Source organism: Ochotona curzoniae, unplaced genomic scaffold (genome assembly GCF_017591425.1).
Source record: "Ochotona curzoniae isolate NIBS_2020 unplaced genomic scaffold, NIBS_Ocur_1.0 scaffold_3208, whole genome shotgun sequence".
Lineage (NCBI taxonomy): Eukaryota > Metazoa > Chordata > Mammalia > Lagomorpha > Ochotonidae > Ochotona > Ochotona curzoniae.
This window is the reverse complement of record NW_024467106.1, coordinates 59,059,943-59,083,711: the sequence shown is the minus strand read 5'-3', so window position 1 is coordinate 59,083,711 and position 23,769 is coordinate 59,059,943. Positions and strand designations below refer to the sequence as shown.

The window sequence follows — 23,769 nt, the reverse complement described above, 5'->3', positions numbered from 1 at the left end:
GTTTTCGGTGTGGATTGCGGTGTGGATGTGAAAGCAAAGCAAAGCGGCTTGTTCTTCCTGTGGAGCACCACAGTATTATCAGCACTTCAGTGTGTGACACGGGATACGGACGTCTGACTCCTAATCTGGTGCAATTGTTAGAAATGAAAAGAGTGAATACTTTGATTTTTATAATTTCCAAACATAAGACTGAATAAAACATATCAGGAAATAGGGTGATGATTTCGGAGGGGACTTAAAATTATAAATTTGGAATTACATACACATGTACACCAGCACATTGAGCAGTGGTGGGTACAATCCCTGAAAAAAACACCACAATCGGCAGTTCTAGCCAAAGAGCAGCAGAACCGGGCGGGGAATAAGCCTGTGGAACTTCCACTTTAGGTGGACACTGCATGCTGAAATGTTTACAACTTTGTATCCACACGGTAGGGAAAGGACTGACACATTTGAAAGTTAAACACCCGATCATCCCCTTACACCTGGAATCCACTGTCATAAGTCACTTGGCATGACACTGTACTACAGTTCAAAATTTCACTTTGTTCTGGCTGGGAGATATCAGTCACAGAAACCCGAGTCAGTGTGCCCAGCCTATTGTACATGATCAACCAGAGGTACTGCTGGGATGATGAATGCAGGTTTATGAACTTTCCAGAACCTTCTTGGAGACATAATATTTGCAGAAGCATCAGTGCTATCCTAGCACACTGCCGGGCACCAAGTGATTGTTGGTTGACTGGATGTAGGGCCACCGTTGGCTGTTTTGCCACCGACTTTCTTGTTACATTAATGGTCTGCTGGCAGGGCAGAGCAGTTCCAGACGAATGTTGAAGTGCATACCTTAGGCATGCTATTTTTTTTTTTATTTTTAAGATTTAGATTTATTTTTATCTGAATGACAGATTTTACAGAAGGAAGGACAGACAGAGAGATACGGTCTTCCATCCGCTGGTTTACTCCCCAAATGGCTGCAATGATCAGAGCTGAGCTTAGCTGGTAGCTAAGAGCTACTTCCTGGTCTCACACATGGTGCAGGATCCCAAGGTCTTGAGCCCTCCTCTGCTGTTTTCCTAGGCCCTAAGCAGAGAGCTGGATCAGAAGTGGAGCAGCAAGAACACAAACCGGTGCCCACATGGGATGCTGGCACTAGCAGATAGAGGATTAGCCTATTACACCACTACAGTGAACCCTCCACCCCTAGTTTAGGAGGGAACCGGTATCTTCCAGGGCTTTCACTGTGGAGCATTGGGTTAGGACACCGGCATCCCATTGAAGCACTGGTTCCAGTCTGGCTGCTCTCACCTCTGTTACAACCCCTGTTCATATGCCTTGAAAAGCAGTAGGACAGTCCCAGTGCTCGGGCCCATGCCACTTAGGTGAGACTCACATGGAATTGTGGGCTCTTGGTTTGGGCATGTACCAACCCTGGCCTTCGTGGCTATTTGGCGAGTAAACTAAAAAATGGAAATCTCCAACTCTCTCTGTCCTGCTGTAACTCTGCCTTTGAAATATTTTATTTTTACTGTTAAGTCAAGATGTATAGAGCAGGAGAGATGGAGAGGAAGGTCTTCTGTCCGATGATTCACTCCCCAAGTGACTGCAACGGCCGGTGCTGCGCCGTCTTCTCTGTCTCCCACACAGATGCAGGGTCCCAAGGCTTTGGGCTGTCCTCAACTGCTTTCCCAGGCCACACAAAGAGCTGGATGGGAAGTGGAGCCGCCAGGATTAGAACAGGCGCCCATATGGGATCCCAGCACGTTCAAGGCGAGCATTCCACTTTAGCCACTAGACTACTGTGCCAGGCCCAAGTCAATACATCTTTTTTTTTTTAAAGATTTATTTTTATTATTTTTATGGGAAAGGCAGATATACATAGAGAAGAGACAGAGAGGAAGATCTTCCGTCCGATGATTCACTCCCCAAGTGAGCGCAACGGCTGATGCTATGCCGATCCAAAGCCAGGAGCCTCTTCCGGGTCTCCCACGCGGGTGCAGGATCCCAAAGCTTTTGGGCTGTCCTTGACTGCTTTCCTGGGCCTCAGGTAAGGAGCTGGATGGGAAGTGGAGCTGCCGGGATTAGAACCGGCGCCCATATGGGATCCTGGGAGTGTAAGGCGAGGACCTTAACCACTTGCGCCATTGCGTCGGGCCCAAGTTAATACATCTTAATCACGTATGTACACATGCAATTAAGCTTTCCCTGAATCTCATCTCAAAAAAAAAAAAACAGTAGTGAAGTCCAACTCCTACTGGTTTTCCCTCAGTCTCATCTTCCATCAACATGGCTATAAGGTAAGCCCCTCAGTGAGATGCCACGTCCCATTACCTGCAACAGCTTCCTCACAGGGATCTTAAGTCCTCCAGTCCATCACACACACTCCTCCCGGGCCTGTCTCACATCCGATCTGATCGTGCGCTCCCTTGCTGAGAACACAAATGGACTCCGGTTACTCACAATGACAGACATTTAGCTGGGAGTCCACGAATCCCTTCTCCGTCTGGCCGCATCCTTTGTTTTCTGTTCCGTTTGAACAAATTTAGTGCCTTAAAACAACCCAGGTTGACTTGTTTACAGGGAAGACTCTGCCCCCTCTGTCCAACACCTGTGCTCCCTCCCTCAGTCACAGCACATGCCCATGCCTGCCTGTCTCCCTCCTGGAAGATCATCTGTGATAGCTGCTGCTCCTCCAAATCCATGGAGATAATCTCTCCATCTCTTTCACCCACCTGTAAGGTCCTTTTTGTTATATATGGCGACCTTTGGGAGCCAATTTTCTGCCCCATCTTTCCTCCCCATGGTCCGCACACGCTGTGTCCAACCTGGTCAGCATTCCCTGAGAGCACCGTTCCCTGACTCCCTTGCCTTGCTGGCTCCTCAGCTGGAAAGGCCTTTCACCCACTGGGGTTTCTAACTGTCCATCTCTACGGGTCAGTGTTGAATAACTGCCAAACGGCCTACGCTGTATTTAAACACTCCACTCCACTAGGAGGATGCCACTCACGAGCTGAATGAACTTGGGCAAATTTTGTCTTCAGAAGCTAGGTCAAAGCAGTTCTAAAAAAAACAGAGGGATTAGTAAAAGCCCACACGATGCAAGGTTCCACAGGCACAAATGATCTGATTTCTCCAGCAGATCTTTTTTTAAAACTGGCTTGGGGTATGTGTGTGGAGAGGGGAGACTAAACACTGGCAGGCAGTAACCAAATGCCATGTGGCGAGATGCCCCTCCAGACTGTGCCAAAGTGCCAAATCATCCAAGGAATCTGAAACCAAACCACTATCAGAGAATAGTGGTTTGAACTTAAGTGGGGGAACTTAATAGTGGGGGAACTTAAGTGGAATGGCCGTGTAAGAGTTTCAAAAATTTTTCTTGAGGGCCCAGGGTGATGGCTCAGTGGTTAAAATCCCCACCTTGCCTGTCCCAGGGTCCCATATGGGCGCTTGTTCATGACCCAGCTGCTCCACTACCCATCCAGCTTCTTGTTTGTGGCTTGGGAAAGCAGTAGAGGACAGTCCAAGGCCTTGGGACCCCGCACACCAGTGTGGTAGACCCAGCAGCAGCTCCTGGCTCTTGGCCTTGGATTGGCTTAGCTGTGGCCATTGTGGTTACTTGGGGAGTGAGGCAGCAGGTAGATCTTTCTGTAATTCCTTCTCTTTGGAGATCTACCATTCAAATAAAAGTAAATAGGCCTTTAGTTTTTTTTCCCCTTGAGAGGTTTAGAGCTGTAGTGCAGTGGGTTAAGCTGCCATTTGTAAGGTCAGCACCCATTATCCGAATGCCAGTTTCAGTCCTGGCTGCTCTGCTCTGCATCCAGTTCTTTGCTAACATGCCAGGGAAAGCAGAACAAGATGACCCCAGTGGCTGAGCCCTGATCATTCACACGGGACACCCGGATGGAGTTCTAGGTTCCTGGTCTTGGCCTGGAATAGCCTGGGCTGGTGTGGCCATTTAAGGAGTGAACAAGGGGTTGGAAGATTTCTAGTCATGTTACCTTCCATTTTCTCTGAGGAAAAAATGTTTCTAATAAAAATTCTGAGATGTTCATCTAATCAGAAATATACTCAAAAGTATTATTTAAGAGTGAAATTGAGGCCAGTGTGACAGCACAGTATATTAATCCTCCACCTGAGGCACCAGCATCCCATGCGGCTGCTGATTCTCGCTCTGGCTGCTCCATTTTCCACCCACACTGGGAAAGGCGTAGAGGATGGGTCAGGTCCCTGGGCCCTTGTGCCCACGGGGCAGACCTGGAAGAAGCTCCTGGCTTCCGGCTGCAGATCGGCTCAGCTCTGTCTGCTGCTGCCATTTAGGGAAAGAACCAGCAGATGGAAGATGTCTGTTCCGCTCTCAGTAACTCTTCCAAGTAAAAAATACTTAAAAAGTACACGAAAAAAGAGTAAAATTCCATACAAGATATCTTTTAAATACATTCCAGAGGTGGGAAAAAAAAAAGGAGAATAGCTGACAAATTATTGGTACAGTGTCTACTGGTTAAGCCAAATGACACACGCCAGCCCACCTAGCCTTTGTGGCCCAACTTTTTCACGTGTTTAAGCACATGTGCAGGAAGCGTTTGATGGTTTTTTGTTGTTTTTCTTTTTTTTGAGCAGCAGTCCCAGGAAGCGTTTCTTTCCCACATCTTTACAATCACAGTGCAGCATTACACCCAATAACCCAGATATGTACTAACTTGTTTATTATTGGGGCGGGAGGGACTGCCAGGGAGGGGAACTGAGCAACAGCGGAGGTGGGGCGGGGTCCTAAGCCCCGCAGGTGTGGCGGCCGGAGATGGCGGATTCCCAGGTTATGGGGGTTGCCTGGCCCTGGAGGGGACGGGCGAACTCTTCCCAGGGAACAGGGGCGCCCGCGATGGGGTTCGTGGGGCGTCAGGACTCCGCCGAGCGGAAGCTTAACTCGCCCGCCCCCCTCGGGAATGTCTCCAGAATCTTTATGCTAAAGGCACACGCATTCTTAAACCGGGACTGGGTCCTCCCTCCGTCGGTCACTCATCCGGCGTGCCTGTCGGCGGCTGCGCGGCGCGCCCCCCGATCCCGGGAGGGGACCAGGTCTCCGTGAAGCTCGGCGGCCCGCTGCCCGCTCTCTCCGGCGCAGGCTGAAGGTCCCTGAGAAAGGAGCCATCCCTCCTCCCACGCGCCGCGCTTCCGCCCCATCCGGCCGGAGGAGACGCCGCGAGGCCTCCGCAGGCCTTACACACCATCGCCCCAACGGTCCCACCGCCCTGGAAGGTTCTAAAAGCCCTGCGCACGCGCTCTGCAGTTCCTGACTCTCGGTTCCGCCCTTCCCTAGCCACGCCTCTGACCCTCCTGGCCTCCTCCGCCCCCGTGCCTTATCCCATCAGGTAACTTCCTTTGGGCCACCTCGCAACAGGGCTCTGATTGGCTGCACTCTGAGCGCGAAAGCGCCAGAGAGGAGGCTATGATAGGCTGGCAGCTTGCGCGGAAGGTGATTGGTCAGTGCTCCCGTCCTATCGGCGGCGGGCAGTCGGATTCAAATCGCGAGCGTTGGGCCTGCGAGGTCGTTGGTCTCAGTCGAGTCGTCGTGTGGTTGGTCGCGGACGTGCTGTGCTTTCTCTTCGCCCGCCGCGTCGGCAGGATGGCTCACAAGCAGATCTATTACTCGGACAAGTACTTCGACGAGCACTATGAGTACCGGTGAGCAGTCCACAGCCTTGATCTTCTCCGAGGGCCGGGGCCTTGGGGTGCGCGGAGCCGGAGGGGACAGGGCCGCGGCGGGGTTGGGGTCGCTGGGTCCTTCGGCCGGGCAGGGCGGCCGGGCTGGGGTCGCTGGGTCCTTCGGCCGGGCAGGGGTCCTGGCTCCTTCGGCCGGACAGGGCGGCCGGGCTGGGGTCGCTGGGCTCTTCGGCCGGGCAGGGCGGCCGGGCTGGGGTCCTGGCTCCTTCGGCCGGGCTGGGGTCGCTGGCTCCTTCGGCCGGGCTGGGGTCGCTGGTTCCTTCGGCCGGGCTGGGGTCGCTGGCTCCTTCGGCCGGGCTGGGGTCGCTGGCTCCTTCGGCCGGGCAGGGGTCCTGGCTCCTCCGCGGAAGCGCGGGGACCTCGGCGGGCAGGGGTGGACGGCCTCGCCCGGCCAGCTCGGCCGGGGACGCCCGAGAGGGACGGGATCCAACCCTGGGTGAGGTCTGCCCCTGGAAGGCAAAGGAAATTTCTCTCGGCAGTTTAAAGTGCTTCGGAGTCGTAGTTAGAACCACCTGGCTTTTTGTGTGTGTTTCTTTTTTCTGCGGGAGTTGAGCCCCGCTGGCCGCGCGGCAATGGCGTCCCGACACCTGGAACGGCCCTCCGGACCCGGGGTCTGTGCACCTGTGTACGTTTCCATTCGGGGCCCATAGTTGTGTTATGGGGACTAACTTGCAGCAGCAGCAGCTGTGTTTGTAGGATTCTCAACGCGCTGTTAACAACACTAGCTAAGTACTTTCGGTCTGATAAAACAGAAGCAGACTTTCGGTCTGAAGAGGACGGCTTTCCAGACTTTGTACTGAAATTAAGTTTGGGTTCTGGGAACTGTGCTCCCCACAGAGTTGGTTTTTACAGTAAGCCCTGATGGGAGAGCCCGTTTCTATGGATAGTGGGGAAGGCACGGGTGTTAACATCTATGAAAATCACGGCTTGGTTTTTCGGTGTAGTTTATTTTGATAATAAAGCCAAGGTACAAAAGTATTAACCCCTCCCAGGTTAATTAACACTGTGGAGGGCAAACTTTTGAAAATACAGGCTTAACTTAGATGCTGCTGTAGCATTTCAGAAGTGCGTGTCTCAAGGTTAGCTGGCAAGGGGACACAACTCTAAGTCGAGCAGCTTGCTTCTTCTGAATATTCTAGATTGAGTTTTCTTTGTGCTTACCTGTAAACTCAGAGCTGAGAATTGTGATTTATAAAATCGAGATGAACACCGTGCGTGGGGGAGTGCAGATCGGCAGCGGACCTCACACAGCTGTGCACGCGTTCTTGTGCTCTGACGTGCAGACTTCTGTGCTGGCTTAAACTGAGATGTTGAATGTAGAACAGTAACTCACTAGACAGCTGAAGGGCTGCAGAGGTACAGGTATTGTTTAATTTTGAGCAAAATCCTTGCCATGAGAAGCATCTTCTAGTTACACCAGCACTGCATCTACCACCAATCTCTGGTACCAGAAGGAGTGCACTGCTTCAGGGTCACCCCTCCTGCCGGTGGGAATGCCTGCAGGGGCCCCAGGCTCCTCAGCAGCCCTGCTGTTGGCAGTCACCGTGGTTCCTGTGCGCCTTGATGGATGCTGGAGCTCCAAAGGAGAGAAGGACTGGGGATGTGCTTTCCGCTGGAGCACACTTCACAGATGGAATATTTCCTGCTTGTCCTGCTGGCCAGAGTTGAATCGTATGACTAGAGCCAGCTGTGCTGGGGTGAGCATGAGATAATGGCAGGAAAGGCACAGAGCACTCATTTCACTCTCTCTTCACAGGCATGTCATGTTACCCAGAGAACTCTCCAAACAAGTACCCAAAACCCACCTGATGTCTGAGGAGGAGTGGAGGAGACTCGGGGTCCAGCAGAGCCTGGGATGGGTTCACTACATGATTCATGAGCCAGGTAGGACTGGTGTGAGCTCGGCGTTAGCCAGCTCTGACGGGCAGCAGAAGATGGCTATGCCAGGGGATCAGGGCTGCTCTTTTTAAATTTAAAATATATTTTATTTTTGATGTTTGCACAGATGAGAACAATTTATCTCTATGAAGACAACAGATGAGGGTGGGGTGGACAAGGCGGGGCCGGGGGTGGGGTGGGGGGAGTCAGATAGAGGAGGAGAGACAGAGAGGAAGATCTTCTGTCCACTGGTTCACTCCCCAAGTGGCCACAATGGCCAGAGCTGATCTGAAGCCAGGAGCTTCTTCCCCGTCTCCCACACAGGTGCAGGGTCCCAGGGCCAGGCCACAAGCAGGGAACTGGATGGGAAGCTGGGCTGGCGGGATTGGAACCGCCACCCATATGGGATCCTGGGGGTGTACAACCAGAACTTTAGCCACTAGGATACTGTCCCTGGTCCATGCTATGTTTTTTAGTGTTATTAGTTTGACTCCCTAGAGTCCTGTTTTGCGGCAGTTGTAAATGCCACAGGCGAGCTGGCATTTAGCCTTACTTGTTGCTCCCGGTTGTCAGTGCCAGTCCAGAGCTGCCCACTGCAGTCCAGGAATGGGCAGAACTCCAGATACACTGCAGAATTAAATAAGGTGGAACTAAAGCGATCGTTCTGTGCTGATGGAAAATGGCATTGTCAAATCTTCCTTAAGAATTCAGCTTTCTTGGGAACGGGGCATATAACTTATACACTTAGTACACAGAACCTGAGGAAATTATTTGTAGATCCTTGGACCTGTCTTATTGAAACGACCTATCTGATAGTTTCTGTTGCGCAGTAGTGTGAAGCTGGTGACATGGGCGAGACGTCACTTCCTCCAGGAGATGGTCTTTCTCTTCCTTAGCAGTGTAGCTTTCTACTTATGGACACTTTAGTAGGATAGGTAAAACTAAGATGATGCCAGAATATCTAAACAGTTGATGGTGCAAAATAGTGTTCAAAATTCATTTTAGATACTTGAAACTTGCTAGTAGTACGCTTGAGTTTGTTTTGGTCCAGCTGAAATCTTTATGTTGAGAAAGTAAAAACCAGGCATTTTGTACTAAAGTGATTTCAACATTTCCTTTGCAGAGCCGCATATTCTTCTCTTTAGACGACCTCTTCCAAAAGATCAGCAGAAGTGAAGTGCAGCCGGAGATCGTCGTTCTGTTCCCACTTTAATGTATATGTGTATATAAGGGTAGTATTCAGTGAATACTTGAAAGATGTACAGACCTCCTCGCAGCCCTGTGCATGAGCTGTATTCTTCACAGCGACAGAGCTCAGCGCCGGCCTGCCGCAGCGAGCTGCCCGCACGGGCAGGACGCTGTGCTCCAGTCGGGTTTTCCTTGGATGTTATAAGTGCCTGTCGGACTTCACCTGTTACTTTTGTTAAATAAAAGTTTGTATGTTTCATTTATGCTGCTTGAAGTTTACTGAGGTGTATTTTCCTAGTTAATTTGTGATCGAAATTTTAATTTTAGCTCTTGGGAAATAAACTTAAAAAATGTCAAATGAGTAAAAATGGCCTGGTGTGCGACAAGTGGACACTGCAATTCCTACAGAATTTGTGACTGCCACGTGCTGCCCTTCACGGGCAGGTTACCCACTGCCAGGGGCGGGGGAGGACCAACCACGGCGCATTTGTGGCTCAGGCCTGCACCCACCCCAACCCCAACGCAGCAGCCCCCTGCAGGCTCTTCTCCAGCCTGCAGCCTTCCCTCCCCGCCAGGCCCCTGCTGCGCCCTTCCTAGGACTGAAGGGTCCTGTGGAGCAGAGCTCTGCCTCGGCCCGCGAGCAGGACTTGAAACTGCCCTTTTCCTGGCACTTGAGGACGGTGGCTAGCGGCGAGCTCCCCTTCTTGAAGACCCTTCTCTGCAGGCGACTTCCCCGGGTTGCCCCGGCTCGATGCCCTCCCGGCCCGTGCACACCGCTGCCCCCATTCAGGTACCGAGCCCGTGCACGACCCGGGCCCATTGCTCTGGCACCTGCACCGAGGCAGCAGTGCGCCTGCGCGCGCAGCCCGCCACGTGCAGCCTGCCCCGCCGCGCACTTCCGCCCAGCGGCGGGCAGGACCTGTCGCGCTTTGCTGACGTATTTCCGTGCGCCGCCAAGGAAGGCGGAAACGCCGTGTGGCTGGTCCGGCCCGGAGCTGGCCTACCTCCACGACGCGGCCGGCCTCTTCGACGCTGGGGCCCGGCTGCCCGCCATGGCGTCGGAGGGCCGGCGGGAGCCCCGAGACGAGGTGCGGGCTCCCGGGGGGCCGGCGGAGAGGCTGAGGTGGCGCGGCCGGGTGGGGAGAGGCGCCCCAGGGCCCTGAGGAGACTCGGTGAAGATAGAGCCCTTCCCGCAAAATTCAGATTCCAGTGACGCGGGGCTGTGGGGGTGATTCTCTAGCAAATCATGCTTTTGCTTGGCAGTAAAACAAAGGCTGCTTGGAGCTTGCGGAGTAGAAGGCTTCTCTTTTTCGGGAAGATAGAGTTGTGAATGCCTCTGGTATGGGTCGTAGTTGTCAACAGTAGGTGGGCTGTCCTGGTCCTCCTGAACGCTCAGCGAAGTTGAGTCCATGTCCACGTCTAAAGCCACGGAAATGTCAGTTGTGATCCCGACTTGAGATGGGCTTTTTTCATTGGCAGTCATCATCTTCCCCTTTTCACATTTGGGAGAGTTTTTCCCAGTTAATAAACATTCGGGAGAGATCGTTAGCAAATGACTTCTTGCATTCACGTGGGACACATTTTAAAGTAGCAATTTGGGCTTGGCATTTCTGCCACTGTTAGAAGATGATTTTCCCTTTGGGTGTACTTCTGAACTCGTGCGTAGCTGAGTGCCTGCTTTTTCTCCTCAGGGCAGCATGAAGTTATCTGCAGATGTCAAACCGTTTGTTCCCAAGTTGGCAGGGTGCCATGTGGCCTGGTCGGGGTCCTCGGGAGCCTGCGCCGTACCCAGCTACCCTGCTACAGAGCAACCAGTGACTGAGTGGGTACCTTCATGTCTTTCCTAGCCTGGGAGGCTTCTTTCTTGATCAGTTGCAGTTATACCTTCCAATATGCTGCAGCTGTCGTATTGAAGCTCTGCAGGTGACAAGAGGAAAACCTGAGACAAGGCCCTGACTTGAGGCCGGCACCACAGCAGGCTGGGAGCACCAGCTGTGCTGGGCCAGTCCCAGCTGCTCCTCCTCTGATCCAGCTCCCTGCTTGTGGCCTGGGGAAGCAGCGGAGCATGGCCCAAGTGCTTGGGCGCCTGCACCTTCCCACGAGACTCAGGAGAAGTGCCAGGCTTCTAGGCCAGCTCAGCTTCACCAGGGTGGGGGGCTGGCTGGGAGTGAACCATCGGATTGAATGTCTCTCTAACTCTGGCCTTCCAGTAAAAATAGATTTAAAAAAAAAAGATTTGAGCTAGGAACTAGTGACTGTCCAAAAAACTTGTTTCCTCCTCCATACTCTGTTAATTTTTGGCAAAGGAAGATGGAAACTGTCATAGTAGTATCAGGAAATGTAATTTTTGAGGTTCGTTTGTTCATAAGTTTAAACATATTTTGAATGAGTGACAAAATGGCAGGAAAGAGAGGGGAAAGGATTGGGAAGGATCAAGTGAATAAACATTATCCTTGCCACTTTTATACGAAGGTTTATTTTTTATGCATTAGGAAAGCAGAGCTGTAGAGGGGGAGAGAGTTCTTTCACCCTCCCTAGATAGTGCAAGCCAGGACCCCAGAACTGCAGTGTGGGTGGCGAGGCCTGTACCTGAGCCAGCTGCCCTGGCTTTCCCAGGTACAACAGCATGCACTAGGCAGGAAGTGGAGAGGCAGTACTTGAACCATGCCCATTGGGGTGGCCTTGCAGGTGACTGCCTAACTGGTTATGTCACAATCTGGCACTACCCTTCAATTTTAGGTTAAGCTATTCAAATCTTATTCAGAGGCCCGGTGCAGTAGCCTAGTGCCTAAAGTCCTTGCCTTGCTTACTCCAGGATCCCATATGGGCGTTAGTTCATGTCGCTGCTGCTCCACTTCCCATCCAGCTACCTGCCTGTGGCCTGGGAAAGCAGTTGAGGATGGCCCAAAGCCTTGGGATCATGCACCCACATGGGAGACCCGGAAGAAGCTCCTGATTGCTGGCTTCAGATGGGCTCAGCTCCAGCCATTGTGACTGCTTGGGAAGTGAATCAGCAGATGGAAGATCTCCTCTCTAAATCGGACTTTCCAATAAAAATTTAAAAAGAAAATTATTTTTTTTATTTGAAAAGTCAAATATTCAGAGAGGAAGAAAGACAGAGAAAGATCTTCTGTCTGTTGGTTGGTTCACTCCCCAAGCGACTGCAATGGCTGGATCTGAGCCAGTCTGAGCCGAACTTAAGCCAGGAGCAGGAATTTCTGGGTTTCCCACGTGGGTACAGGGTCCCAGGACTCTGGGCCATCCTCGGTTGCCTTTCCAGGCCAGAAGCAGGGAGCTGGATGGGAAGTGGGGTCACTGGCATTAGAACTTTGGTCCATATAGGATCCTGGCACATACAGAGCGAGGACGTTAGCTGCTAGGCAACTGCACCAGGCCCTTGGATGAATTTGAAGACTAAATATTAACCTTTTACATGGTTGTGTAGTTTGATTTGTAGATACTGTCTTTAAAAGGTCTGCAGGAGTGTGTGTGCAAGAACTTTTGTGCCTTACATTCCTTTGATATGGCTCAGCATTTTTTTGCTTTGTTTTGTTTTTTGTTTTAATTTGTTGGCACCTGCACAGAGTGATCAAAAATAATTGCTGCTGCTTAAAAATTCTAGAAATCCATTTCCTAGCATAGAAATTAGAATGGATAATGGTTTATTTAGGAAATAATTAAAGTTTGGTTTGTGGTAGAATTTGAAATCCTGCCTTTTTTTGTGCTGGAATTGGTCTAATAGGTGTGTTACTCAGATTTCTCCAAGGGACAGAACTGACTAGAGATGTGTATAGACAGGGATGCAAGGGGATTTAGGAGGGCAGCTGGTGCCTGCAGTTACAGGGACGTCCCGTGACAGAGTGCAGGCTGTCCTCCCTGCGGGGGGTGCTGGCGTAGCTCTGTGCGGGGCTGAAGGCCACAGAAGCAGGGAAGCCAAAGCTAGACCCACTCCTCAATAAAGCCCTATGAACTCTGGAGTGGTGTGACTCCAGGCCCCCTTATGCCGGAATACTCCTGTATTGGGGCCAGAGCTGTCCTTGTGGTTGTCCCTGGAGCCTGACTGAGTGGGTGTGGCCTGCTCACTGGTATGGGGTGTTCCACTCAGTCTGTTGAATCGAGTGCCAGGCTGCTCAGGAAACAGCCTCGCAGACACTCGGAAGTGATGTCATGCCAGCTCTTCAGTGTTTTTTTAATCCAGTTAGGCACTTCCTAAAATTAACCTTCATAGTAGAATACCCAATTGTTCTATTGTGATTTCATCCTTTTTGAAGGGGTGGTTTGGCATGGGTCTCAAATGAGTTGTTTTCCTGTCTTCACTGTCTGACATAAAAAAAAATACAGAAATAAATCTCGCTCAATGACAAGAACTCTATGCCATCGCAGAGTGGTGTTCTAGTTACCCAAAATAAAGGGAGCCACTTGTATGGCTCAAGCGAAGTGTCAGCAGTGACATGGGTTGAAGCCAAAGACTTCAGTAGTCATAATGCTGAATTTAAATTAACTGAGTTTCGTAACTCAGGTTGGTTATTAAAAAAAAAAAAAAAAGGTTACCAAGAAAAACGTAGGTTTGCAGTTTCCTCACCTGGCAAGAACACAGTTGAGGAATAAGGAGACATTGCACCAGAAAGAGGTTGTTTGGAAGAAAGAGGCTTAAAAGTGGGGATAAGGTCTCCCCAAGAGGCCACTGAACTTATCTGGACAATAAGACACTGAACTTTATGCTAGGCATGTGTTTTCAAGCAATGAATCTCAACTGAACTTGAACTATGGTTATGCAACAAGGTGGAGGAATCCACCATGGGGGGAGGGGTATGGGGAGGGGTGGGGGGAATCCCCAGCGCCTATAAAACTGTACTACATAATACAGTGTAAGCAACAATAAAAAAAAAAAAAAAAAAAGTGGGGATAAAGTGATGAGGTTTAACATGGCTGAACATTGCGATCTTGTCAAGTGTGACTGTACACTTGTCACAGTCTCAGGGGGTTAAAAATTGTAACGCTGCTGTTGGATGTCTTGAGATCTTTTGCCTTGAAAAAAATATATATTTTCCTCCTAACAACCCTGTTTTGTCTTTGCTACTTTTAACACTCCATAGCAATCTCAATCATCCTTGTCTTCCTCTTCTCTGATCTTCCTAAAGGAGATGTGCCGGCTTCTAGAATCTGTCCTCCGGGAGCTGCAAGGTGCCTCTTTATTCACTTGAGTTAGTTACTGAAAGGTAACTGTGAAAGGCGTCAGGGCCCAGGCAGTGGCCTAGAATGTGGGCATCCTAAGTGGCATTTAAGTCAGTAGGCCAGACATTTGCTCCTGGTTAGAGGCAGGGAGGAGCCAGAAGTGGGTTTAGTGTGGGTACCAGCTGTTAATCCAGAAAATATGAAGTGGAAGTAAGCTGGAGACAGAGGCCTAGAGCTAGTGAGGCAGTGAGTGTTTTGCAATAAAAATAAAAATGAGGGCCCGGCGCGGTGGCGCAAGTGGTTAAGGCCTCGCCGTGCACGCCCGGGATCACATATGGGCGCCGGTTCTATCCCGGCAGCCCCGCTTCCCTTCCAGCTCCCTGCCTGTGGCCCGGGAAAGCAGTCGAGGACGGCCCAAGGCTTTGGGACCCTGCACCCGCGTGGGAGACCCGGAAGAGGCTCCTGGCTTCGGATCGGCATAGCATCAGCCGTTGCGCTCACTTGGGGAGTGAATCATCGGACGGAAGATCTTCCTCTCTGTGTCTCCTCTCTGTATTTCCGCCTTTCCAATAAAAAAAATAATAAAAATAAATCTTAAAAAATAAAAATGAATCTTTTTTTTTTTTAATTGGAAAGGCAGATAAACAGAGAGGAAGATCTTCCATCTGATGGTTCATTCTCCAAGCGGCCACAACGGCTGGAGCTGAGCCAGTCTGAAGCCAGGAGCCACAAGCTTCCTTCAGGTCTTCCATGCGGGTGCAGGGCCCCAAGGCTTTGGGCCGTCCTCGACTGCTTTCTCAGACCACAGACAGGGAGCTGAATGGGAAGTGGGGCTGCCAGGATTAGAACCGGCCTCCATATGGGATCCCGGCATATTAAAGGCGAGGACTTTAACTGCTGTGCTATCGCGCTGGGCCTGATAAAAAATAAATCTTAAAAAAAAGAAAAAGAAAACTCGTAAGCTGTGGCTTAGCACATGTGGATGATCTCAAAATCTTAAATATTTAAAAGTTTTAATTAGTGTTATGGAGCATTAAGCTCTTTGGTTTGTGCTGTGAAATCTGAACAAAAACCTGTGTCTTTTATTTAGACAGAAAATCTACCCTGGAGATCTGAGTTTTGGAGCCTCAGCTCTGCCTCCTCAGTATGCATCTTCTGAGATGGCCCTGCAGCCATATGCCTATTCCCCTTACACGCTGGAGCCCACACGCAATATTTGCCCGGTGCCCGGCACCCAGTATGAATATACCCAAGCCAGCTGTTACCCAGGCTCTCAGTCCGTGAGGCCCCGTGAAGAGCTTGCGTGCCCCCTCCCACAAGACACATTATCACCCTCTAAGGTGAGTAGCTGCTGAGGTTTTGTGTTTGTGTGTCATTGCGTTGATTGCTGTAGCATTTAAAATGCGAGGAATTGGTATGGTGTGGGTTTTTTTTTTTTTTTTTTTTGCCTTTTAAAAGATTTGATCTAATGTTTTTGAACTGTGTGTACTTGACTAATTTGCCATTTTCAGCATTTCTAGTTTTAATTTTCTTATCTCGTGTTTCTCTTTTATCTTTCCTGTAGGAAAAATCCTTCGCTGGGAAGAAAATATATGATGAGGAATTTGCAAGCAGAAGGGCTGATGCAAGATCATGTGAGATGAAGTCAGCTAGAGGTTCCGGCTTGCCCACTCACGCTCATAGCTGGAAATCGGGTAAGGTGCAGCCGACTGCAGTGTGGTGTGACATAGCCAACTGCAGTGTGGTGTGACACAGCCCACAGACACCGCTGCTCTTTGCTCAGCTGCCTCTGTGGACTTGTTCTTGCAGATGGCACTGAACAGTAAGATCCCAGCACAGCCAGAGCTGCTGCGTTGAGCAGGAAGTTGCCCTGAGGTGGGAGGCCCAGGCGCTGCCTGTTTAGCCGCCTCAGCATTGCCCTTCCCCGCACTTGTGTGAGGAGGAGTGGCATGACTGCAGGCTTTCAAACCCGCCCCCGCACAGCAGCTCACAGCCAGGTCTGTGCTGCATTGGGCTGTGTCCATCCCAGAGATGAACCAGGCTTGTAGTAGATACAGGAGCTTACCATCTCTGCTTTCAATTCTTTACTTCCAGATGGTTATGATAAACGAACAGATAGGAAATCCAGAATCATTACAAAAAATGCATCTACCTCCAAGTCTGAGTTTGAATTTAGCAGTTTGGATTTTCCTGAACTGCAGGGTCCAGAAAACAGACACATGCCACTGCCGCCGTCGCCCACATGGGGTCCTCTGTGCTCCGCCTCTGCTGGCGCTCCTGCCTTGCAAGTGGGCAAGCCTACCGCCATGTCGGAGGTGAGTTGCACGATTTGGGGATTTCATTACTTCAGCACTACACTGCAATCCTGATGTGTACTATGAGGTCTGCTTTGCTAGGAAGGAAATAGTAGGAAGATCTTCCTTTTATTTATTTTTTTAATGGAAAGTCAGATTTACAGAGAAGGAGGTACAGAGAGAGAGAGATGTTCCGTCTGCTGCTTTACTCCTCAAGTGGCTGCAATAGCCAGAGCTAAGCTGATCCAAAGCCTGGAGCCAGGATCTTCTTCTGGGTTTCCCACATGGGTGCAGGGTTCCAAGGCCACGGGCCGTCCTCAACTGCTTTCCCAGGCCACAAGCAGGGAGCTGGATGGGAAATTGAGCAGCTAGGACACTGGCACCCATATGGGATCCTGGCATATGGAAGGTGAGGATTTAGACACTGAGCCATCATGCTGGGCCCAGGCATTGTATTCTGATGTTGTGGTTGGTACCAACTCAGAAAAAAGAACATTTTTGGAAAAAAAAAAAAGAAAAGGAAAAATAAACAACAACAACAAAAAAACTGGAATAATAATATTTAAAACTACATATTGTAATAATCTGAGTTTTCTAGGCTTTTTAATCTCCATTTTGTTTCGCTAGTGATACTGCAGATAACAGCAAAAGTTATTTTTTTTTTTTTTGGTGCCTTTAAGTTTGCTGTTTAATCATTTTAAATTACATGAAGTTCAGTATTTAGTCTCAGTCTTAGTCCATCAAATATTGAGGCCTTTTTTTCAGACGGGGTGATTTTAGAGTTCCAAGAAATTATGGTGTCAGGTTAGTAGTCGTAAATGGCTTCTGAGAATTTCCGGAGAGGTAGGGGACCTTACAGTGTGAAGAAGAAGAAAGAATGAGAATAGTGACTGCCGTTTGCTTCCCAATGCTGAGCGGGAGACAAAGATATGCAGTTCACTGGTCTACTCTTGGAACAAGTGCGATTGGATGAAGCCAAAGCAGGAAGCCCAGAATTCAGTCTGGGTCCCCCACGTGGGTGACAGGGCTCGGGTAGTGGACCTGTCACCTGCCGCCTCCCACGTGCACGTGAGCTGGAAGCTGGGACTGGAGGTGGGACTAGGGGCCGAGTGCAGCACTCTTGGTTTGGGATGCAGGGGTCCCAAAGGGCGTCCTAACTGCCGTGCCAAATACCTGCCCCTGTCTGAGCACGCAGTGCCACTGTGTACCCTGTGCTCAGGGTGTCCTCACAGAGGCGTAGGCATGTTGTCTTGGCGGACATTTGGATGGTGTTTTGGAGTTCAGGATTCGCCTGGTTGGTGGTGGCATTCACCTTCTCCTGCGAGCACTGTGGTGTAAGTGCCATGGAGATGGGATCTGACTTGGCTCTCTGTTTGTGGTTTGGAGAACTGATGGAGTTCCCAGCTCCTGGCTTTGGCCCAGTCCAGCCCGGCTTCTGTAGGTGTTTGGGAAGTGAAGCAGCGCAGTGTGCCTGCACGCTGGGGCTTTTCTCTCCCCTCCCTGCTGCCCACTCTCCTCCTCCCTCTCTTCGCACACAGACTCTGACATCGACACTGTAAGGGTCGCTAGCTCAGCCTGAGATGGGAGATGAGTCTCCTTTCTTCGCGGGAATGAGCTGTGTCTAGTTTTGGTTTTAGAGATTCCGTATTTACTTAGTGGAAAAGCAGACTTAGAGAAGGGGAAAGACAGAGGTTCTGTCAGCTGATCCACTCCCCAGATGCTGCAGTGGCTGCAGCTGGACCAGACCATAGCCAGGAGCTTCTCGTGGGTCTCCCATGTGGGTGCCCAAGCACTTGGGCCGTCACATTAGCAGGGAATTGGATTAGAAATAGAGGAGCCAGGACTCGGTCCAGTGCCCATTTGGGATGCCAGTGCTGTAGGCACTGGTTTTGCCTATGAATCCATAATGCTGGCCCCAAGAATGAGATCTTATGGGAGTAATCTCCCACAGTAAGTGCTTATATATTGAGAAATCTTAATTAACATTTGTATTTGAAGATGTTAAGACTCTCAAGGCAAGTTATACTTCAAAATAAGTAATTACTTTGAACTAGTAAGAAAATAAATGCTTTGGCTTATTAAAAACTAATTTTTAGAGCAGTTTGCTTTCACAGGAAACTTGAGAGGAAGGGACAGCTATCCCTGTTGCCCTCTACCCATTCCTATAGTTTCCTGTGTTAGCAGCAGCCAGCCACAGAGTGACCCATTTATGTCACTGATGCATCTCCATTTATAAATTGTTATCACCCAGTCCATGATGGTGTTTGGGATCATTTTTTTTAAATTTTATTTTAGATGATTGCATTGTTGATCAAGGTGGAAAGAATCCAGGGTTAGGGAAAAGTGGCTGTGATTATTGTTTCCAAGCTTGGTGTTTCTTCCTGTTTGTTGGGGAGTTAAGGAGAGAAGCCATACCCAGCCTCCCAGCCACCTCAGCCTGGGGATGGGGAATGGCTGCCTGATAACCCGGGGTCCCAAAGTGGCACACACGCACAGGGTTCTGCTCAGGTGGTTGCAGTAATTCAGAAACGCTGTCAATTTCACCGATCCATGAATGAGGAAACCCTTCCGGTGTCCATTGGCTGACCCAGTGGGCCTTAAAGTCTCCATCCGCCCAGATGCTTGCTGTGATCCTTCGGCTGGAGTAGTTGCCTAACTTGTTATGTTCTCCTTTCTCTGCTATGGTCCTGATGTCCTCTGCAGGCCCCAGTGGCCTGGCATATCCTCCGTGTGCACCAAGGCCTGCCCTCCACCACTCCGTTTATACTGAGAAGGACCAGTTTCTCACAGGCGGGCCCAAGGAGTCAGGCCAGACGACCCCGGCCCCCCTGGACCACTGTCCCTAGGGCTCTCAGACCCAGTTTGGGTTCATTTTTGATGTGTATATTCTGTGAGTTATGGCAGCTGTATAATGACATCTGTTCACTGTCACAGAATGGCGAAAACTCACTGCCCTACACATCCTCTTTGCCCAGCCTGTTTACCTAGCCCCCAGCCTCTGCCAACCTGTGATACTCTACATCTGTAATTTCACCTTTTCCAAAATGACAAGAGTCGGAGATCAGAAAGCATGGAGCCTTTTCAGGTTGACATCTTTGACTCAGGAATATGCATTTCTGTTTCTTTGATGACTTCTGTGTCATGATAGCTTCCTTTTTAGTACCAGAATTCTTCTCTGGACTTATCATAGTTTATCCATTCGTCTGCTGAAATAACTTTTGGATTTCGGCAGTTGCCAGTGAAGCTGTTATAATCGTCTGTATGAAGACTTTGTGTGAGTGTGCGTGCTTTGGGCTCCTTTGGGTAAATCCTGGTGAGTTCAGTTGCTAGGTCATATAGTAAGAGTGTGGTTAGTATGTAAGAAAATGCCAGCCTGTCTTGCAAGCACTTAACCCATTTTACATTCCCGCCAACAGTCAGTGACAGTTCTTGCTATTTCTCAAGCTTACCAGAGTATGACTTGTCGGTGTTTATTTTGGCCATCCTCACACATATGTATCTTGTTGTTTTTTTTTTTTTTAAAGATTTATTTTTATTATTTTTTCATTGGAAAGGCGGATATACAGAGAGGAGAGACAGAGAGGAAGATCTTCCGTCCGATGATTCACTCCCCAAGTGAGCGCAACAGGCCGATACTATGCCGATCCGAAGCCAGGAGCCTCTTCTGGGTCTCCCACGTGGGTGCAGGGTCCCAAAGCTTTTGGGCCGTCCTCGACTGCTTTCCCAGGCCACAGGCAGGGAGCTGGAAGGGAAGCAGGGCTTCCGGGATTAGAACCGGCACCCATATGGGATCCCGGGCATGCAAGGCGAGGACCTTTAACCACTTGCGCCACTGCGCCGGGCCCAATGTATCTTGTTTTAATTTGCTTTTCTCTGATGATAATTGATGTTTGCCTTTTAGGGTGAAATATTGAGAAAAAATAACCGAAATGAGTCTTTAACTGACAATGCTGTTACCAGTGTCCCTTCATGTACAAGAGGTAAGAGTGTATACAGGATATTATTTTAAAAATGAGTTGTATATTCTGTAAGTTTATTTTTAACTACAGTGCAATCTAGGTATTTTGTTTTAAAGTCTTCCTTAAGGCAGCTAATGGATTATTGATAAAAGCGCATCAGTGTTAGTTTAGGAGATGAAAATAAGCACATGAGGTTCCACAAGCACACACAAGGACTGTGAGAGGTAAGAAGGGTGAGTAAAACCTGTTCCCAATGTAGTGAGAAGTTTATAAATTCAGAAACGAGGATTTTCATCAATAATTAGCCATTCTTCAACATTTTGGTCTGCAGGCCCTTTGGTTCCCCTAATAATTGAAATCCCAAAGAGCTTTTGTTTATTTGTTAATAACTGTCAATACTTGCCATATTTTGAAGTTGAAATAAGAATTTTTAGTACTACTTAGCTTAAAAATAATACTAATTGCATTGTGTTTTAACATATAGTGGTGAAAAATAACTATTTTCCAAAGTGAAAATGCTTCAGTGAGCAGCATCCCGGCTTCTGGTTTGTGACTGTCTCCATGTGGTCCTGTAGAGCTCTCTTGACATTTGGCTGCTCTGCTATCCCACATCATGCAGCTCTAGGTGAACTCTATGGTTCAATTGAAATGGAGTGGGAAAGCAACTGCCCCGTTGCTACTATCAGGGAAACTGACTCTGTGCACTCCTGAAAGGGGCCTGGAAACCCCGGGCTGGGCTCTGAGGACTCCGCCTGTGTCACCCAGCCTGGCATCGCCAAGAAGTCAGGCAGAAGTACTTCAAAAAGTTGATGGAAAATGGGATTAAGGGACAAGTTTATTTTTTTTTCTTTGAACTTTTTTCATTTTTTTTTCAAATATATGTATTTATATTATTTATTTGAAAAACAGAGAGAGATCTATCTAGTGGTTCTTTTTCCAAGTGTCCACAGCAGTAAAGCTGGGCCATGTGAAGCCAGGAGCTGCATCTGCATCTCCAGTGGGAACGGATTGAAGCTCAAGTGCTGGATCTGTCACCCGCTGGCTCCCGGGCTGTGTGTTAGCAGGAAGCTGGAGCTGTCACCCGCTGCCTCCCGGGCTGTGTGTTAGCAGGAAGCTGGAGCTGGCCCTCCGTAAGGGATGCTGGCATTTTCATTTCTGTGCATTTCAGTTTTGCACTCTCCTTTTCCCATGAACTTCCTGCAGTAACCCCCTATATGCAGGCAGAGTTCCACACATTCTGCTTTGAAAAGGTCTGGTGACTTGCCCTAACGGGAGACACAGATACATCCATCGTTGTGTTTCCTTCTGCACACTCACGTTTGACAGGATGTGACTTAGTCCTGATCTTCACTCCCAAGCTGCTCCGAGCATTCAGGCTCTGGAATGAAAAAGCAGTCTGTCTCCCCTCCTGCAGGAGCCGCAGGCTGCTCACAGGTGCCACCTCCCCGTGTTCTCATGGCTGTTTTTCTGTTTTGCCTACATGTAGAGTTTCATGGCCACCTAAGGAGTAGCGTTGCTGTACTTAGCCTGTGTTTAAAAAAAAGACATAACTCCATTATTGTGGTAGCTGAAGTCTAATGATGTTAAAGGTACACACTAAGGTTAGTAGGGCCAAAATTCGGTATTCAGCTCCTTAATTCTGTGTGTTTGCCACGTGGATGTTGTGGATTGTTGTTTTTAACCCAGACTATAATTTGTTTCCCTACCTCAAACTCCAATTTGAAAGACTAGTTTCCAGGAAAATCAACTAACTTTACAAGTTAAAAGATAAAATTCAGTGTGCATGCTCCAAAAGGAGATCACATTTAGTGACTACCATGGTTTCTGGTGGGATGTGTGGAATAGTAGCGTAGATTTAATTATGCTCTGAGCAGTTACCTCATGTAATGCATGTGAGTAACCAAGACATTTCTCTTTTACTGTTGAGATTGCTCAACACTTTTGGTTGTCTTTGAGCAGAATTATCTTGGACACCAATGGGTTATATTGTTCGGCAGACATTATCTACAGAACTGTCAGCAGCCCCTAAAAGTGTTCCTTCCATGATAAACCTTAAGACCGTTGCTTCATCAGCAGATGCTAAAAGTGTTAGTATGTCGTGTTCTGAAGTCTCATCTCCGGATCCCTCCTACAACACAGAGAAGCATGTCGCCCATCCTGCTGCAAAGGTATGTGTCGCCCCAGAGAGCCCTGAGGTGCTGACTGCCGGGGGCTGGGGAGTCACTAACAGTGTGTATTGACAGTCACAGAGCTGCGTCTTTGTGTGTGTGGCCTGTGTGTTACTCCGTAAGTAAACAGACACGTTAGAGTAAAAGATACACACAACGTTTGGATTGTGTTGGTCCTCTGTGACATGGCATGGGTTCATCTCCCTCCTAATGGGACGTGTTTCCATCTATTCCAGTTGAGTAGCACTTGTCCAGAATGCTGTGTTCAGGAAGTGTTTCAGCTTCTGCGGTTTTTCAGATTTTGAAATATTTGCATGGGGCTTTCCTGTTTAGCATCACAAGTCCCATCTGGTAGCGGAATACTCAGAATGGAACTACACAGTTTGTGGTCATCTGAAGAATATTATTGGCTTTTGTTTATTGTCATTACTTGCATGTTATAGGAGCATATCAGATTCTGTTTCAGAGTAGGATTTATTTGTTATTGGAAAGGAGAAACATAGAGAACTTGCAGTCATGTTTGTCCTGTCTAGAAAGGTCAGGACTGCAGTGTTTGTGGGAGTGGCGAAATCGGTCAATAGGGCTGTGGCGAGCCCAGTTTTTTGGTTTTTTAAGATTTATTTGTTTTTATTGGAAAGTCAGATATACAGAGAGGAGGACAGACAGAGAGGAAGATCTTCTGTCTGCTCATTCATTCTCCAAGTGGCCACAATGCCCGGAGCTGAGCTGATCTGAAGCCAGGAGCCAGGAACTTCTTCGGGGTCTCCCATGTTGGTGTAAGTTCCCAGAGCTTTGAGCCGTCCTCCACTGCTTTCCCAGGCCACAGGCAGAGAACTAGACGGGAAGCGGGGCTGCTGGAACACGAACAGGTGCCCACATGGGATCCTGGCGAATGCAAGGCAAGGACTTTATTTAGCCTGTGAGCCCAGTCCTCCTCCTTTTTTTTTTTCCCTTTCTTTTTTTAAATTATAAATTTTATTTTTTATAATGATTACATGGTGGATTGGGCTGGAAGGATTGAGACTTAGGGAAATTTGGGTGAACTCTTTGCTTCCAAATTTGCTCTTTCTTCTTGTTGTTTCTGGGGGAAGGGGAGAACCACAAAGGGGGAAACCACTCGTGGCTTGCCACACATTCCAGTACCCAGGGATGAGGAACTGCCACCTCATATCAACCCAGAGTCTCAGTGTGTGCTTATTCTGAGGATTCTGTCCAAGTGGATTGGATAGTTCTGAAATGCTGCCGATTTCACCGATCCAAGGATAATGTCACCTCCCAACATCCATTGGCTCCATTCACCAAAATTTTTGCTGTCGTAGTTTGTTTGGGGTAGTTGTCCAGTTAGTTCTGTTTTCCTTCTGCTACAGCACCAAATGAGCTCCATATTCT

The 23,769-nt window shown here is 49.1% G+C and overlaps 2 protein-coding genes across 6 annotated transcripts in view; both read left to right on the top strand.

Annotated features, from left to right (window-relative positions):
• Positions 1–615: 615 nt before the first annotated feature.
• Positions 616–9,047, top strand: CKS2 (CDC28 protein kinase regulatory subunit 2). The gene is made up of 4 exons (XM_041004551.1): positions 616–620; positions 5,543–5,679; positions 7,475–7,602; positions 8,720–9,047. Exons 2-4 carry the CDS (start codon positions 5,621–5,623, stop codon positions 8,770–8,772), a joined length of 240 nt encoding a protein of 79 aa, XP_040860485.1. The 5' UTR covers positions 616–620; positions 5,543–5,620; the 3' UTR covers positions 8,773–9,047.
• A 737-nt stretch (positions 9,048–9,784) lies between these two features.
• The window catches only part of SECISBP2 (SECIS binding protein 2), a 31,224-nt gene continuing 17,239 nt past the window's right edge, over positions 9,785–23,769 (top strand). For 2 of the 5 annotated variants that reach the window (XM_040963784.1, XM_040963783.1), the window contains exons 1-7: positions 9,785–9,872; positions 10,476–10,606; positions 15,050–15,299; positions 15,524–15,634; positions 16,017–16,274; positions 20,155–20,233; positions 22,289–22,380. In XM_040963784.1, coding sequence (XP_040819718.1) covers positions 9,837–9,872; positions 10,476–10,606; positions 15,050–15,299; positions 15,524–15,634; positions 16,017–16,274; positions 20,155–20,233; positions 22,289–22,380 — 957 coding nt within the window. In that variant the 5' untranslated portion in view covers positions 9,785–9,836. Of the gene's footprint in view, positions 9,873–10,475; positions 10,607–15,049; positions 15,300–15,523; positions 15,654–16,016; positions 16,275–20,154; positions 20,234–22,171; positions 22,381–23,769 lie in introns of all 5 variants that reach the window. The other 3 variants (XM_040963782.1, XM_040963781.1, XM_040963779.1) reach the window with 3 other exon arrangements.